Source organism: Anabrus simplex, chromosome 3, assembly GCF_040414725.1.
Source record: "Anabrus simplex isolate iqAnaSimp1 chromosome 3, ASM4041472v1, whole genome shotgun sequence".
Classification (NCBI taxonomy): Eukaryota; Metazoa; Arthropoda; class Insecta; order Orthoptera; family Tettigoniidae; genus Anabrus; species Anabrus simplex.
The window spans coordinates 355,249,662-355,264,939 of NC_090267.1; the positions used below are offsets into that span (position 1 = coordinate 355,249,662).

The 15,278-nt window shown below is 39.7% G+C and overlaps 1 protein-coding gene across 2 annotated transcripts in view; it reads right to left on the reverse strand.

The window, feature by feature from the left end:
* LOC136867334 (cysteine-rich hydrophobic domain-containing protein 2) overlaps positions 1-15,278 on the reverse strand; it is a 70,648-nt gene that overhangs the window by 40,434 nt on the left and 14,936 nt on the right. For both annotated transcript variants that reach the window (XM_067144494.2, XM_067144495.1), the window contains exon 2: positions 4,713-4,923. In XM_067144494.2, the coding sequence (XP_067000595.1) occupies positions 4,713-4,923 (211 nt within the window). The remainder of the gene's footprint in view (positions 1-4,712; positions 4,924-15,278) is intronic.

Here is a 15,278-nt window from a genome sequence, read left to right on the forward strand (position 1 = left end):
ACATCAATGCATTTGCAGATGACGTAATAATTTGGGGAAATACAGAGAACGAAGTCCAAGAGACGCTGAACACCTGGAACGAACATTTGAAAGCACACGGATTAACAATAAATAAATCGAAAACTGTTACTATGTCTGTCAACAGGCAGAAGAAGAACAGAAAAATAATGCTGGAAAGTACACAGCTGGAAACAGTAGACCAATATAAATATCTTGGGTGCAGCATTTCAAGTTATATCAGAATACAGCATGAGATTAACAACCGCATTAAAAAATCAGCTCAGTTTTACCATCAAGATCGGAACCTCCTCTGGAACGAACAAGTTCCCGTAAGATCAAAGCAGATTTTATTCCAATCATACTTCACCCCCATAACAACATATGGCCTAGAAACCTGCACAACAACCCAACAAGTGGATAGCAAACTACAAGCCGCAGAAATGAAGTTCCTACGAACTATGGTACAGAAGACAAAGAGGGACAGGGTAAGGAATGAAAGAATAAGGGAGGAAGCTGGTGTGTACCCATCCCTGAATGAAAAAGTGACAAGGGCCCGTTTGAAATGGTTTGGCCATGTCAAACGAATGGACGCTAGGACAGCAAAACAATGGCTACACACAGTCGTGGTTGGAAAACGACCGGTAGGAAGACCTAGGAAGAGATGGCTGGACCAAGTGAAAGAGTACATAGGAACAAGAAGAGTCAGCTGGGATGTCGTCTTGAGAGAAGAGTGGTACATGGACAGACAGAAGTGGAGAGAGTTCGTAAACCACACCCGGGCAACTGGAGTGGAAAACTGATGATGATGATGATGATGATGATTACGACCTAAATAAATTGCAATGTAACTATAACTTCAGTAGAAATAATAATAAAATATATTACGATAAATAACTCAAATGCATCAATTAGAACGTAATAGTATTGAAAAAATCACATTACACGCGGACATAAACAAGGAGGCTGCCATATTGGATCAGAGACGTCAAGCGCTCACAGATCATACACTCACAATTGACGAGTAAACTAGCAGAAATGAAGCTATGTCAGTGCCATCTAATGACATAAGAAGGAATTACAAACATTCTACCTTCTTTCTACTTGATTTGTGGTGCAATCTAGCGCTTTACTGCACAACTACCCCACCTATAAGAGGGTGCCGATCAAATCGGCATCGTGGCATTTTTCGTACAGAATGTACGAGCCGATGAATCGGCATCTTGGCACTGTAAGGGTTAAGTAAATATTTTACTCCAATTCTAATTGGGTCTCTTCATTTGGTAGTGTTACTTTAATCTGGCAATTAGTTAAGTGTTTATTTAAGATTCTGACCTCTTGCCTCTCTATTTTCCTGGTCCCCTTTCACGTTTTATGTTCATTATGCTACTGCCCCAAGGTAAGTAATTTTGTGCTTTGATGTTTTTTTGTTATTTTGCTGTATTCATTTCTTGTGTCCTTGGGCCGTTGCAGTTCGAGAAACAGTCTATTGTCTATCTGACACGCTATAAAGTATTATGCTCTTCCCATGGTTTCCCATTTTCACACCAGGCAAATGCTGGGGCTGTACCTTAATTGATGATGATGATGATGATGATGATGCTTGTTTAAAGGGGCCTAACATCGATGTCATCGGCCCCTAATGGTACGAAATGAAGTAACAAAGTTCAAATTAATCCACTGACCAAAATAAAATATGTCATGAAGAATGAATGGATGGACATGAACACAACAAAAACAAAAAACAAACAAACAAAACAGTGGATCAGACTCAAAAAAAAAGATCATAAATAAAGGTCTTACTGACCAAGGGACCACTCATAAAGCACAATGATGCTTGATGCCTAAAGGGGTGCAAAATTCATGTCTAATAAGGCCCCACAGAATGGTACATGTCGCGAGTAAAGTAGAACCATGGTATTTGTCATGTTGGGGTACTAATCAAAAGTAGCGAAGACTCACGGTGTTCCACACAAGATGGTACTACTCACAAGTATTGTACTTCGTACAGGTAACGCAGACCTATGGTGTTTCTCACAGAATGGCACCACTCATAGCCAACGCAAACCGATGAATTTCCTCACCTAGGTGTACTAGTCACGGATGCCGGTCCCACGGGCCCCATGGTGTTCCTCACATAGTGGGTACTAATCACAGGCAACGCAGACCCACGGTGTCGCTCATAGTGGTACAACTCACAGGCAACGCGCAGACCCGCGGTGTTGCTCACATGGGTATGACGCACGGGTACTGGAAAACCCCCAGACCAGGTTCTATACTGCTACTAATCACAAACCTATTTCGTACCTAATATAGTGGTACTACTCGCAAGTACAGGCAACCGATGGTGTTCCCCGCGTGATGGTACGAATCAAAAGTAGTTTCATGGTTCTAATTCAATCATCCCTTGGTCTCCCCTTTTAGTCGCCTCTCACGACAGGCAGAGGATACCGCGGGTGTATTCTACATGTGCGTCCCCCACCCGCAGGGGGTAGTGTGTTTGGTCCGCGAGAGGTATTTTATACCCCTCAAGTCCACCGGCAAGCAGGTTAGGATCCCCCTATCCGCCACCTGGGATGCGCCACGTGGGAGTATCACCTCTCCTCCTGCTACGCCAGCGTCTTAGGTTCGTGGTGTACCTTAATTAAGGCCACGGCCGCTTCCTTCCCATTCCTAGACCTTTCCTGTCCCATTATCGCCATAAGACCTATCTGTCGGTGCGACGTAAAGCAACTAGCAAAAAAGTATTATGCTCTGTTTCATGGTCTATGTTCCCTTACGTGAAATAATGGGCATGTAATTTTAATAAACAGTCCTAAACAGCTGGTCACAGTCTCATTAAATTGTAAGTTATGTTGTATACTGCCAGTTCTGTAGCACACAGCACAAAAATAATATGTCCAAAGTATGACACGTGTTTTCAAGCAAGCAACATAAAATGTTAAAAGTGTTTGAATGCTTTTAAGTAAGTCCATTAGAAGTGGACGAAAAATGTTAGAGTTATACTGCTGTCACAGTTGAAGTTCTCACCTAGGCTGTGCCTCGCTGATGTTGAGTTCAAAGTTGTAGACGTTCGGAACTTGACACTCCACGCACTAAGTTAAATCACCCTCGCCAGTATTACGTCAAGCAGCAGAACTCCACCGGTCTCTGCTGTAGGTCGCTGTGTGTCGTTGAGTTTTCAGGCTAGCCTTTTATATAATTATAATTATTTAACTGAACATGATGGATATCACCCAACATTTTAATATCTTAATATCTCTGTGAATAATGCAACTATCAACTTGCAATTTCAGTACGAGCTATTTGTTATTGGCAGCTACATGATCCCATTGTCCATTTGCTGTTATCTCATCAGGAAGCGGAGATAGGAAAAAGCTTCTAGATCATTCCGTCTGGCATGTAGACCACGTGTTCGGTGACGTCGCGGTCGTGCCTCGAAAAGCTGCAGCCGAGCTTGCTAGCAGCACGCGTAGCATCACAGACTATAACGTGCACAATTTAAACATATGAAACAGGCCGTGCAGTCTCCATTTCGATCATGGGCAATTGCAGGCGTATTCGAATGGTTCCTGTTTTGATATATTGGGTCATCTTCAGCCATGCTACAATTGGAAGACGTATTGTATGGTATTGTAAATTGTGGCATACCAAAGTGTTTATTATTGGTTATATGTGTGCATATATCTTCAAACTGTAGCGTGGCTGAAGATGCCCAATATATATGGAGTCTAAAATAGTCGCAGTTTTATAAGACAATATACAAGCTTATGGTATTGAATAGGTGGACCCTTCTCTACCCTTTGATAATGATCAGTTGTCAATACAGACAATAATGAAACTCATAACTTGCATTTCACTCTGGCGTGAGTGGAAGAATGCATCTAGCGCTTTGAAATGACTCCAGTGGGTATTATCGTTATGTCACTTCCCCTTAACAAATTTTCATGCATTGTGAGTGCACTGAGAACTTCAAAATTAACATTTCCTATCACTTTGGCTCTCAGTGGCTCAATTAGTTATGAAGCAAAATTTAGTGTCATCATTCCTTTGTACCAAATAATGGGAAAACTTATTCAATAAAAACTTTTTTAAGTCATTAGAAAATGTTTCAGGTGGAAAACGGATAAAGAATTTATGGCCAGTAAATAATTCACACATTCACTGCAATTTTTCTGCAGGAAAACTTAAATTTGCTGTCAACACAATATTTTCCACAAGTATTTTCACTAAAAGGACTGATTTAAGACTGTACTTTTAAACTGCAATGTTCCATTTTCATTCATATTATATAAGAAAATATTACACTTTGTCCAACGTTGCAGCCCATAATAAATAAATTAATAAATATTATTATTGTTATTTGCTTTACGTCGCACTGATGCAGATAGGTCTTATGGCGACGATGAGGCAGGAAAGAGCTAGGAGTGGGACGGAAGCAGCCGTGGCCTCAATTAAGGTACAGCCCCAGCATTTGCCTGATGTGAAAATGGGAAACCATGGAAAACCATCTTCAGGGCTGCCGACAGTGGAGTTCGAACCTACGATCTCCCGAATACTGGATACTGGCCGCACTTAAGCGACTGCAGCTATCGAGCTTGGTAAATAAATAAATAAACTAATTAATTAAATAAATTAATAATTAACACGTTTTCCTATACACAAAGTGCACATTATTTAGCTGACAATTACACATATTTGAGCTATGAACTTACCCTTTTACTGAGGCAGATGACAGGCCATAGTGAACAGCCCAGAGTGCAGCAGCAACAAACACAGCCACAGAAAAGCCACTTCACATTGACAGGAAGGGTTTTCTTCAGAACACTGTTCACTCTCATTACAGTAGCCTTGTACTCTTCAGGAGCAACACGTGAAACTAGTCCATTTGGGAACTCGGCATCAAATCTGTTGCTCAACCCAAATCTGTAAAATGACAGAAACAAAGAATTTTATGAAATATGTAAAATACTGGTCATACTAAATAACATAAGATATATTCCAAAATTTACACAATATACATTACATGTTTAAAATACCAAGGCCATTTTCCTGGTTATTGGCAAGTGCAAAAGAACACATCAGTTTTTGGTTCCTCAACGCATAATGATTAACATGCTACCTGGTTCCACTAAATCAAACCAATGACTACATTCAACTGGATATTTTGTGTAACTTCTTCAGTCTGTTTTCACTATCAAAATGAGAATACAAAAACATGACCTTGTACATCCTGACATCAATCTGCTTTAGTATCTCTTATCTTGCCCTGACAATTTTATGTTAACAAGGTAATGCTGAGTAACTGGAAATGGGCAAGTTCTTTTGACATAATGAAGAGGAATACCCAGTTATTATTATTCAGCATATGGCAGTATACCAGTATGTACACAGCAAAATACACATGTATTTATGTAAATATACATGCAGTTCATACACTGACATCCAAGTTCCTTAGGTAGTCCATTGAGACATGTCATATTTCATAAGATATTAATTTCATGCATTTGTTGAGTTCACCCTTCTGGTTGGGAATGCCTCATATTTTAAATAAAAATACAAACAGGGATCCATTACACACAAACTGAAATACTAAAAAGCAATTTATGCTTCAGAAAAAAACTTTTGGAGCTACACTGTTCAAATTCTGTGCTTGTCTATATGTCCCCCTTTTGCTCCGATTACTGCTCAACAAATACGTGGCCTTCTGGTTAGTTTATCCAACATCTGTCATTATCGTTGCTTATGCTATCATATATTTACATATTTATTTATTTAATCGTATGGTGATTATAACTACAAATTTATAAGTCCAGGTCCAAGTGTTTCAGCCACTCTACAGCACTTTCTGAAAGATGAAACAGGTCGCTGGGGCTTCCGGAGTAGGCATGAAGAGGGCAGCGCAGGATGACATGATCCATGGTATGCTCCTTTTCACTGCATTCACACACAGGAGAATCCATCCAACCCCACTTATGGCGTAACAAATTGCAGCGTCCATGCCCAGTTCTCAGTCTGTTGAGGCGACCCCATAGTTTTCTTGGGAGGTCGAATCCCTTCATTTTCTGGGTTGAACTTAGGTCATGAGCATTTGTTCCAGATGTTGAAATTGACCACTCATCCCACCAACTCTCCTTTAGATTGAAATTATCCCTCAAAAGCTGGCCGGCCAGTACACTTGCTGGTCTCCTAGATCGAAGTCGTCGTGGCGATGGGTAACAAAATTCCTGGTGAACTGGTAATGAGGGAGATGACCAGATCATCTTTGCTTCTCTCAGCAAAGCTTCCTTTCTCCTCAGGTGGGGTGGTGGGATATGACTAAGTACGGGTAACCAGTGGCGAGGTGTTGACTTTACAGTACCAGTTATGCAGCGCATGGTATCATTCAGCTTAGTATCTACTTTATGCACATGTGCACTTTCCAGCCATACCGGGGCACAGTATTCCGCTGCGGAGTAGACAAGACTGATACCCGTTAATCGTAAGCAGTCAGCCGAGGCTCCCCAGGAACTGCCACAAAGCTTGTGCAGGATGTTATTCCTTGTAGCGATTTTGTGAGAGAGCTTGGTGAGATGTTCTTTGTAGCTCCGAGTTCTGTCCAGTGTGAATCCTAGATATTTCGGGAACGGGTTGTACTTTAGTTTTTCACCAAGGAATAAAACAGATGGCTCGTAATTTGCTAGTCGGTTGCTGAGATGAAAACATGAAACCTCGGTCTTAGAAGCACTTGAGATCAAAAGCTAAGACTTGAAAAATGTTGCCATTTTGACCCAGTCTGCTGAAAGAATGCCTTCTCCTTCCTCAAAATTTCTGCTTTGAGCTACTAGTGCAATGTCGTCTGAATAGATAAACTTAGTAGCTGTAATACAAGGCCTTGAAATGCACTAATGAAAAAAGGTAGCATCCTAGTTCACCATTCAACCACTAGGATTGCATTCTTGCATCCTTGTGTTTGCATTACCATATATGTCAATAAGTAAATTATATCCTAAATAAAAAGAGCTGAATGTTTATGCGAGTATTTGCAGTACCTTATTTATAGAGTGGTGCTTCACTGACTTGGATAGGTCACTAAAGTTTTAAAATTTCCTATTGAGGGGCTTCTGACCAAGTTCCAAAACTTACTCTCTTCTACCAGAGTGGCTCGTAGCAATGTTGTCTAATAGAGGTCTCAGACGTTTTAGGAGTAGAAAAAGAGGTAGTTTGCCATCTTTACACTTTCTACACTAAATTTCACTCATAAACCTGTCTTTCAGAAAAAAAATGTACACATTTTTAGTAACTGTCTTCGGGGCAAGCAGAGGTGACAAATTCCATTGTGCACAGCAGAAGTGCCACAAACAATGATTTCAGGTATCTGAGGGCTCCTCGATCTTGAAAACGAATGAAGACAATGCTGAAATTTCACTAGCTGGAGAAGAGATATGTTCTAACCAGCCTTATATCTCTCTCTCTCTCTCTCTCTCACTCACACACGTGCGCGCACGCATGCACACACGTATCCTGCTGCTATAGCTACAGAAATACCAGGCACTGTAATTGTTGATTCTGAAACAAGTTAATCATATTCATATACTAGCCAGCAGTTCACAATAATGTATTGTTCAAACAGATCTAATGTAATTTATCTTGCAAGGGTTTTGTAATGTTGGACATTATGTGCTAAGGAAGATGAAGAATTTGCACATCCTCGCGACTTTCATCTGTTTTATCTTTTTCATCCATCCAGGACACTCTCGATTGTGGTAAATTGGTTCATTGAGTGCGAATCTTCTCTTCATCCTGAGGCTCAACATTGCCATGCTTTGATACCGCAATAATCCCAGTATGGAGTGGTTTCAATAGCATTTAAACATGACCTTGAGCTTACCGTGACAACGTAACCCGCTTTGCGTCGTACGTGATTGAAGAAAAGCTTGATGTCATCACTTACTAGGTTCCTCATCGATGATGATGCTTGTTGTTTAAAGGGGGCTAACATCTAGGTCATAGGCCCCTAATGGTACGAAATGAGATGAAATAGAATGACAACATCACTTGAGTGTGTACCTGTATGCTTAAAGGCGTGAGGATAATTCAGTGTGCAGTTTTAATTAATTTATTCACTTAGTTTTATTCCACGTCTATTGTTCCCGTTCCCTATTTGTTTCTCTTTCCTTTTTTCAGATCACTTTTATAAAATTGTTTGGATTTCAAACAATGATACTCCCAATTGTTCCATATTGAAGAAGTAGCAATAGTATTACATAATGATGGTTATGTTTAGTCATAATAAAGGAACATTTTAGCTTCAATCTCTTCACCAGTGGTTTTACTGCTTTGTATTGAACACCATCAGCATCAATTTTTATCTTTTTTTTTTTTTTCATCCTTTTCGACAGTAATCAGCAAGAAGTTTTAAAGATGTTCTAAATCTGTCCTTCTGTTTCATTTTTTATTAAACTACCCTTATATGTTGTTTATTGTGCTTTTCAAATTAACATAAAAAAATTAGTTGTGCTTTATCCTTCTTAGATGCAAAACTACAATTATTTATAAGATTTTTAAAAATGTATATGTGTGTTTTACTTGTGATTAAATGTCTTGGTACTCTTAATTTTTAATGCTGATGTTAGCTGATTAAGGATTAAAACATGTCCTAATATGGGATTAATCGACTATTTTTGAACTAAATTAGTTGTACAGTATTAAACAGGTGGATGTTTATTTAAACAAAATTTCTTGTGGAAATTCTTTGTTCTGTAAATTGCGAGTCAATATGGAACAGAAATGAAATTCATTTGTGATAAACAATTCAATAGTTGTTTTGAAAGTCAAGTTTCCTTCATACTGAAGATAAGTCCACACCAACCGAGTTGCAACTTTCTGATCTCTCTAATTGTATTCTTGATGACTAGCTGATCAGAACATGTCTGGCTAATCTGTGAATACCATAAACAGTCTGACAGCAAGATCCCAAGATTACAACGTAAACAATGCATCTGAAAAACTTCCAGCTTACACATGTCCACAGCTAAGAATGTCCAGGTTGGAACCATACAGAAGAATTAGAAGAGCAGCACCCTTATAAACTCTCATTTTGGTCTTCAGACTGAAGGGTTTGCTCTTCCACAAACACCACTTTAAACTGTTAAATCCTACCTGGGCATTGCCAATCCAGGCAGTGATCTCACTTGTGACAGCCACCTTCAAGTCTAAGATCAGGAAAACCAGATACGTGAACCATCTACTTGTTCAACACATTCACCATTTAAAGTCAGTTGTACTTTACTCTGATCTGTGCCAATGCACTTGGGTCTTCCTGCATTTATCATCAAATGCAGAAGATTCTCAGCAATGGGGAAACACAAGACAGAATTCAACCACAAATTTACTTTCTAAACAAAGATCTACAAAACGTGTAAGTAGCAAGTAGCCCTCCGATGGGACTGTTGTGAGGTGATCATGTTTGCACTCGTACAGCAGTGTCTACACTGATGCCTCAGTTTCTTCCATTGCAACTATATTGTCGGCATAATTTGCAACTTTGAACGATAACCCATCTGTGCCAAATGTAATTTCTGTTGTATTATCCATACTCTTTCCCATAATACAAACTATAACAACATTTAAGAGCATGGGACTAAATATACATCCTTGTTGCACTCCTGTATACACTGAAAAAATGGTCTGTGGTGCTTCTACTCTGATTTACTATCTTGTTTTGTTATGCCAATTACAAGCATAGCCTTCCACACTGAGTTCCTGTGAATAATATTAAAAGTGTTTTTGAAATCAATCAATACTGTGATGGTTCTTTTGCTGCATCTTATGCGCTCTTCTAGGACCTGTCAGACTGAGAAGATTTGATCAATACAATCTCTGCCAGGTCCGAAGCCACATTGTTGCTCACAACCCAGAGTAAACTGATGCCTCAGTAATATTTGCACCGTTTCTTCTCGTTTCTGGAGGAGTGCTACTTTCAATCTGATGATACACTGTGTTCAATCTAGTTTATGGCAAATAGCTTGTTTAAGATATCCACAATCACAGTGCCGCCTGCCTTGATGGCCCTCAACTGCAACATTTATCTGGTCCAGTGGCCTTGTCATTCTTTAGTTGTTTTACAGCTTGTCCAATTTCCACCTTAGCTGGAGCGTCTGTGATGACCAGATTTGATGGCGGTAGTTCAATAGCCACAATGGGGTCTAGCTGGATACGTGGTTCACAATTTAGCAATGAGTCAAAGAATTGTGTCCACCATTTAAATTTTACCTCCTTCAATTTAACAATCTTTTTGCTTTCATCTCAAAAGCTGTTATTATATGATTTTTCATGAGAGTTTAATCCTGATGTAAACAAATAGGCGGAGCACCTCTGCTTTGCACGTGGACACAGACGTAGTTGATTGGAGAAGCAACCGTCGCACTCACTGGACTGTATGCGAGCTTGAAGAAAATTAGTACGTCGCATTAATTTAATTTTATCTTAGTTTATTACATTTGGATAGTCTGAAAGAGTACGTAATCAAATTAAAATATGGTTGTCATATATACCGGTGTGTATCTATATTTTTAAAAATAAAACGATGATTAAATAACAAGATATGAAGGTAGAAGGCGTGGTGTAATGCAGGAAGTCTTCTCATAGTGAGGGAAAGTCCCAAGCTGTACAGCGTGGAGATAAGGTGTTGCATCTTGCAGCAGCTGTCAGTGTCAGTATTCACAGTGAGAGAAATGGAGCAAGAGGTAGGACCATCACGTGAAGGGAAGCACAAAAGAGGAAAACCGCTCAGAAGTGACCATAGACAGTGCGTTGTGAATGTTTTTAATAAAATAAGTGAACAGAATCCAGGTTTAGCCGTAAAAGAGGTAGAGAAACTAAGTGCAGAGTTGTGTGGTGTGTCGGCTAGTTCGGTTCATAACATGCGGACAGAGTTTAGAAAGACAGGGAAATTAACAACGCCGGGAAAGGAACGTAAACGACCTCAAAGAGTCTAGAAGTACGATATCGTCAAAAGTGGTATTAGAAGGAAAATTCATGAATTCTTTTTTCGGAATGAACCACCTACTTTACGCAAAGTATTAGACAGTGTGAATAAAGATAAAACTTTACCCACCTTCAGTTTAACTACATTGTACAGACTTTTAAAGGACATAGGGTTCCAGTTTGTTAAAAGAGAACGTAAACCTGTGTTAATGGATAGGGAGGATATTGTATTGTGGAGACAGAAGTATTTGCGTGAAATTAGGAGATATCGTGCAGAAGGTCGCAAAATTTATTACTTGGATGAAACGTGGCTTAACGAAGGACACGTAACTTCGAAAGTATGGGTTGATTCCACTGTTAAATCCAAGAAACAGGCCTTTGTTTCTGGACTTTCAACTGGCCTGAAGCAGCCGACTGAGAAAGGCAAAAGGCTTATCATTGTTCATGTAGGTAGTGACCCTGGTTTTGTGGAAGGTGGAGCTCTCGTGTTTGAATCTAAAACGACATGAGAGTAACATGAAGAAATGACAGGCGACGTTTTTTTATCGTGGTTTTCGTCTATCCTACTGAAACTCGAACCCGGCAGCGTGATTGTAATGGACAATGCATTTTACCATTCTGTTAAAGTGGAACGAATCCCTACAATGGCAATGCGGAAAGACCAGATCATTGCTTGGCTCAACAGTCACCAAGTAGAATACAAGGCTGATATGGTCAAAGCAGAACTCATTGAATGGGTGAGGTCAGTGCGAGACCAGTATGACAAATATATTTGCGACGAAAGAGCACAGAAAGCGGGCCACTGCGTGCTACGACTTCCACCCTACCATTGCACTCTGAATCCCATTGAACAGATATGGAGTCAAGTGAAGGGTTACGTTGCGAGAAACAACACGACCTTCAAGCTACAAGACGTAAGAGCTTTACTTTGCACAGCCCTTGAAAATGTGACAGCAGATAACTGGAAGGACTGCATTAGAAATGCAACGAAAGAAGAAGACCAGATGTGGGAGCTAGATGGCCTAACAGATGAAATTGCCGAGAGATTTATCATCACTGATAGCGGCCAGAGTAGTAGCGACTCATCAGACAGTGACAGTAATGAGAATGGAGGAGATACATTGTGTGATATGGAAGGAATTGAGCCCCTGCAGGACGACTAAGCAAGGTAAGCATATACAGTATGCATGGACTTCTTACTTTGTTAAGACCGCAACTGCCTGTGTATCTTGTCTTTTTTAGTTGTTTCTTTTCGATAGATGTTGTTACAGAATTATCAACAGTTCCGTCTGACATGTCCAATCATGCTATATGCTCTACCAGGATAGGAACTCTAAAACATAAGAAATATATATTTCAACTCGAAATTTGGTATTCTATTAGGTTACAGTCTACCAGGCGGACATTTCAAATAGCTGTCCTAAGATAAATCTTCATACGTGTGTAATTTTGTGCTCTAGCCTACGATAGCTTTCTTTAATATTCAGAAATGAATAAATAAATAATGTAGGCCCTAATCTTCAGCAGTAGATCTCCCTTCAGACCCCTCTGTTTAGTTTCGCACAGCCCAAAAACTGTTCCTCGTCTATTTTAGGTAATATGCACAGCACTGTATGTCCGAACACGAGACGTTGACGGGGCGGAGGTCGATACTACACGCTCAGCGAATCACAACTCTTTCTCTGGCTGAAGCGTGGACATGCCTTGTTTACATCAGGATTAAACTCTCGTGAAAAATCATATAATATATTTGCGTTTACCAATGAGCATTTCTAGAGTTGTGAATTAACTTCTTTGATCACCACATCCAGCAGTGTCCTCCATGCCAGCTGCTCTATTATAAAAGAAGACTTCTCTCTTACTTCAGCCCTATTTGAACTCATTTTGTTAGTTCTATACCGTTGGCATAATTTGCACCTTTGAACGATAACCCTTTTGTGACACATGTCAGTTATGTTCTGTTTTCTATACTCTTCCCGATAATACAATCGAACACAATGTTGAAGAGCATAGTTGCCGTATTTGGTCTGATTGTGTTTTGTATTAGGTCTACTGTCTCACTGGAAATCCATTTCTGGTGGTGCTTTCTTTCAACTTTTGGGCAAATGGTTACTACTGTCTCATTTATGCCATCTCTAAATTCATGGCATAACTTATCCACTTCTGTAACCTCTAATAGCAGTGCAAAACAGTTGGACAATTTGGAAATCCAACTGATATTACTGTCACATCAGTTGTTCTTATTTATTAAAACTCTGAAATATATATACAAACTGAAAATGAAGAGATGGTTATATGATTAGCATGATACACTGTACAGATGGTGTAAGTCTGAAACATGTTAAGGTTTTCTGATATACTCGTTTTAAAATTCACCCCCGGCCCCTTTAAGTGGATTCCCCCCCAAAAGTTTCTTTACTTTTAAAGGAGATTCCACATATCAATTTTCACATCTATAACATCTTCAGTTTCTGAGATATAGGTATCCTCATAAAATGGCTTGAATCCATTTTTCTGGATTTTCTGGAAAAAGAATACCAATTTTCATGTCTTAACACTATTAGGTTTTTGACATACAGATATACTCATTTTAAAAATTCACCCCCCTTCTTATCCCGTTAGCAACAGAATGTCCAAAAATCCTTCCTTAGTGAGAACCTTTACTGTAATATAAATGTATCCCCAAAAATCATTTCTTTATGTCCATTAGTTTTGGCTCGGCGACGATGAATCAGTCAGGAAATAATAATATACAAGCTGTACAGAGATGTCAGTTGGTGGTGGTACTGTTGCTCAGCTGTTTTGATACTGCAAGGTTGAGGATCGGCAGTGAGTTGTTATGGAGTTGAGTTGTTGATACTGCGTTGGCAGATCAATCGTGGTTTAGTAAGAGTGATGTGAGGACAGTCAGTTCTTGATAAGCGAGCTATCATACACAAGGTCATTCCATACTGGTACTGCTTCGCAGATTGATTGTAAATTACTGTGTATATACAGTATTTGTGATATTGTATTTGTGTTGAGAGTAAATATGTATATATGAGTGTAGTCAGTGATAGTAGAGGTATTATTATTTAACTACATTGCGGCATACTAAAGGGTCATTATTTTAGCTTGTTCCGCAGCACCACGCCACGACTGGCGCAATGACACTCCGCCGCTAGTCAGTATAATGCACGCTTTTCCTCCCCACTACTCACAGCAATTCACACTTATAGAAATCCATTTCTAGGGGAACTATTAGGTCTAAAACCTACCTGGTATTACATTTGATGTTCAAAACATTGTCCCGCAGCTGTCAAACACACCCTGACACCTCGTAAATAGGTTTGCAGACACTTGGCGAATCTCAGCCCGTGTGATGTTCGAAATAACTTGTGTCTCTTGTTCTCTTGTGTGAGGGTTGTTCAAATACAATTTTACCTTCAGCATCCCCCACAGGTAATAATCACAGGGATTTAAATAAGGAGATCTAGGGGGATAAAACCACACGATCTTCGAAAACTTCCCGTATTACCTCACACCGATTAGCAGTGTGTGTGCAGTCTCATTCACCTGCATGAAGTAACCATTACTCCTTTCTTCTTCCGTCAGCTCTTGAAAGAATGCTCTGAGAATGAGGTCTATACATCGATCAACATTTATTGTTTCATGGAAAAATATAGGCCCTATAATTCTGCGAGCACTTATTGCGCACCAAATCCTACCTTTACATCATGAAGTGGATGGACATGCAGCTGGTGGGCATTTTCTGCACACCAGTAGCTATAGTTTTGACTATTTACACAGCCACTTAAGTGTAGCCATGCTTCATCACTATAAAATAAAAGTTCTGGGTCAACATACCCATCGTGAACTGAATGAAGCAACCAGTTACAATACCGAACCCTAGCAAAACTGTCAGGTCCTCTTAAATATTGGGCAGGGGTGGGTTTGTACGGTTTTGCTTTTAATAGTTTTGTTGCTTTGTGGGCAAAAGATAATGACACATTAGCTTGTAGGCAAGACGAAACAGGGATTTGTTGGCGTTCTTTCCAAGAGAGCTATTTCGTCAAGCTTTTCCTCTGTTAAAACGGTTCATCTCCTGCATTATTTCTTGTTAAGAATGGACCCGGTGGTGTGGAACTTCTTTACTAATTTACGTACCGTACTCCTATGGAGAGGGAGGATACCAGGAAACTTGCGAATGAAGCGAAAGCGGCACTCTGTATAAGAAGAATGCCTCGCTTAGCACAACATAATGAATACACTGTTCTGCTGTATACATCACTCGTTAAACACATGATTACTTTAATATTCCTAAAGAAACGACG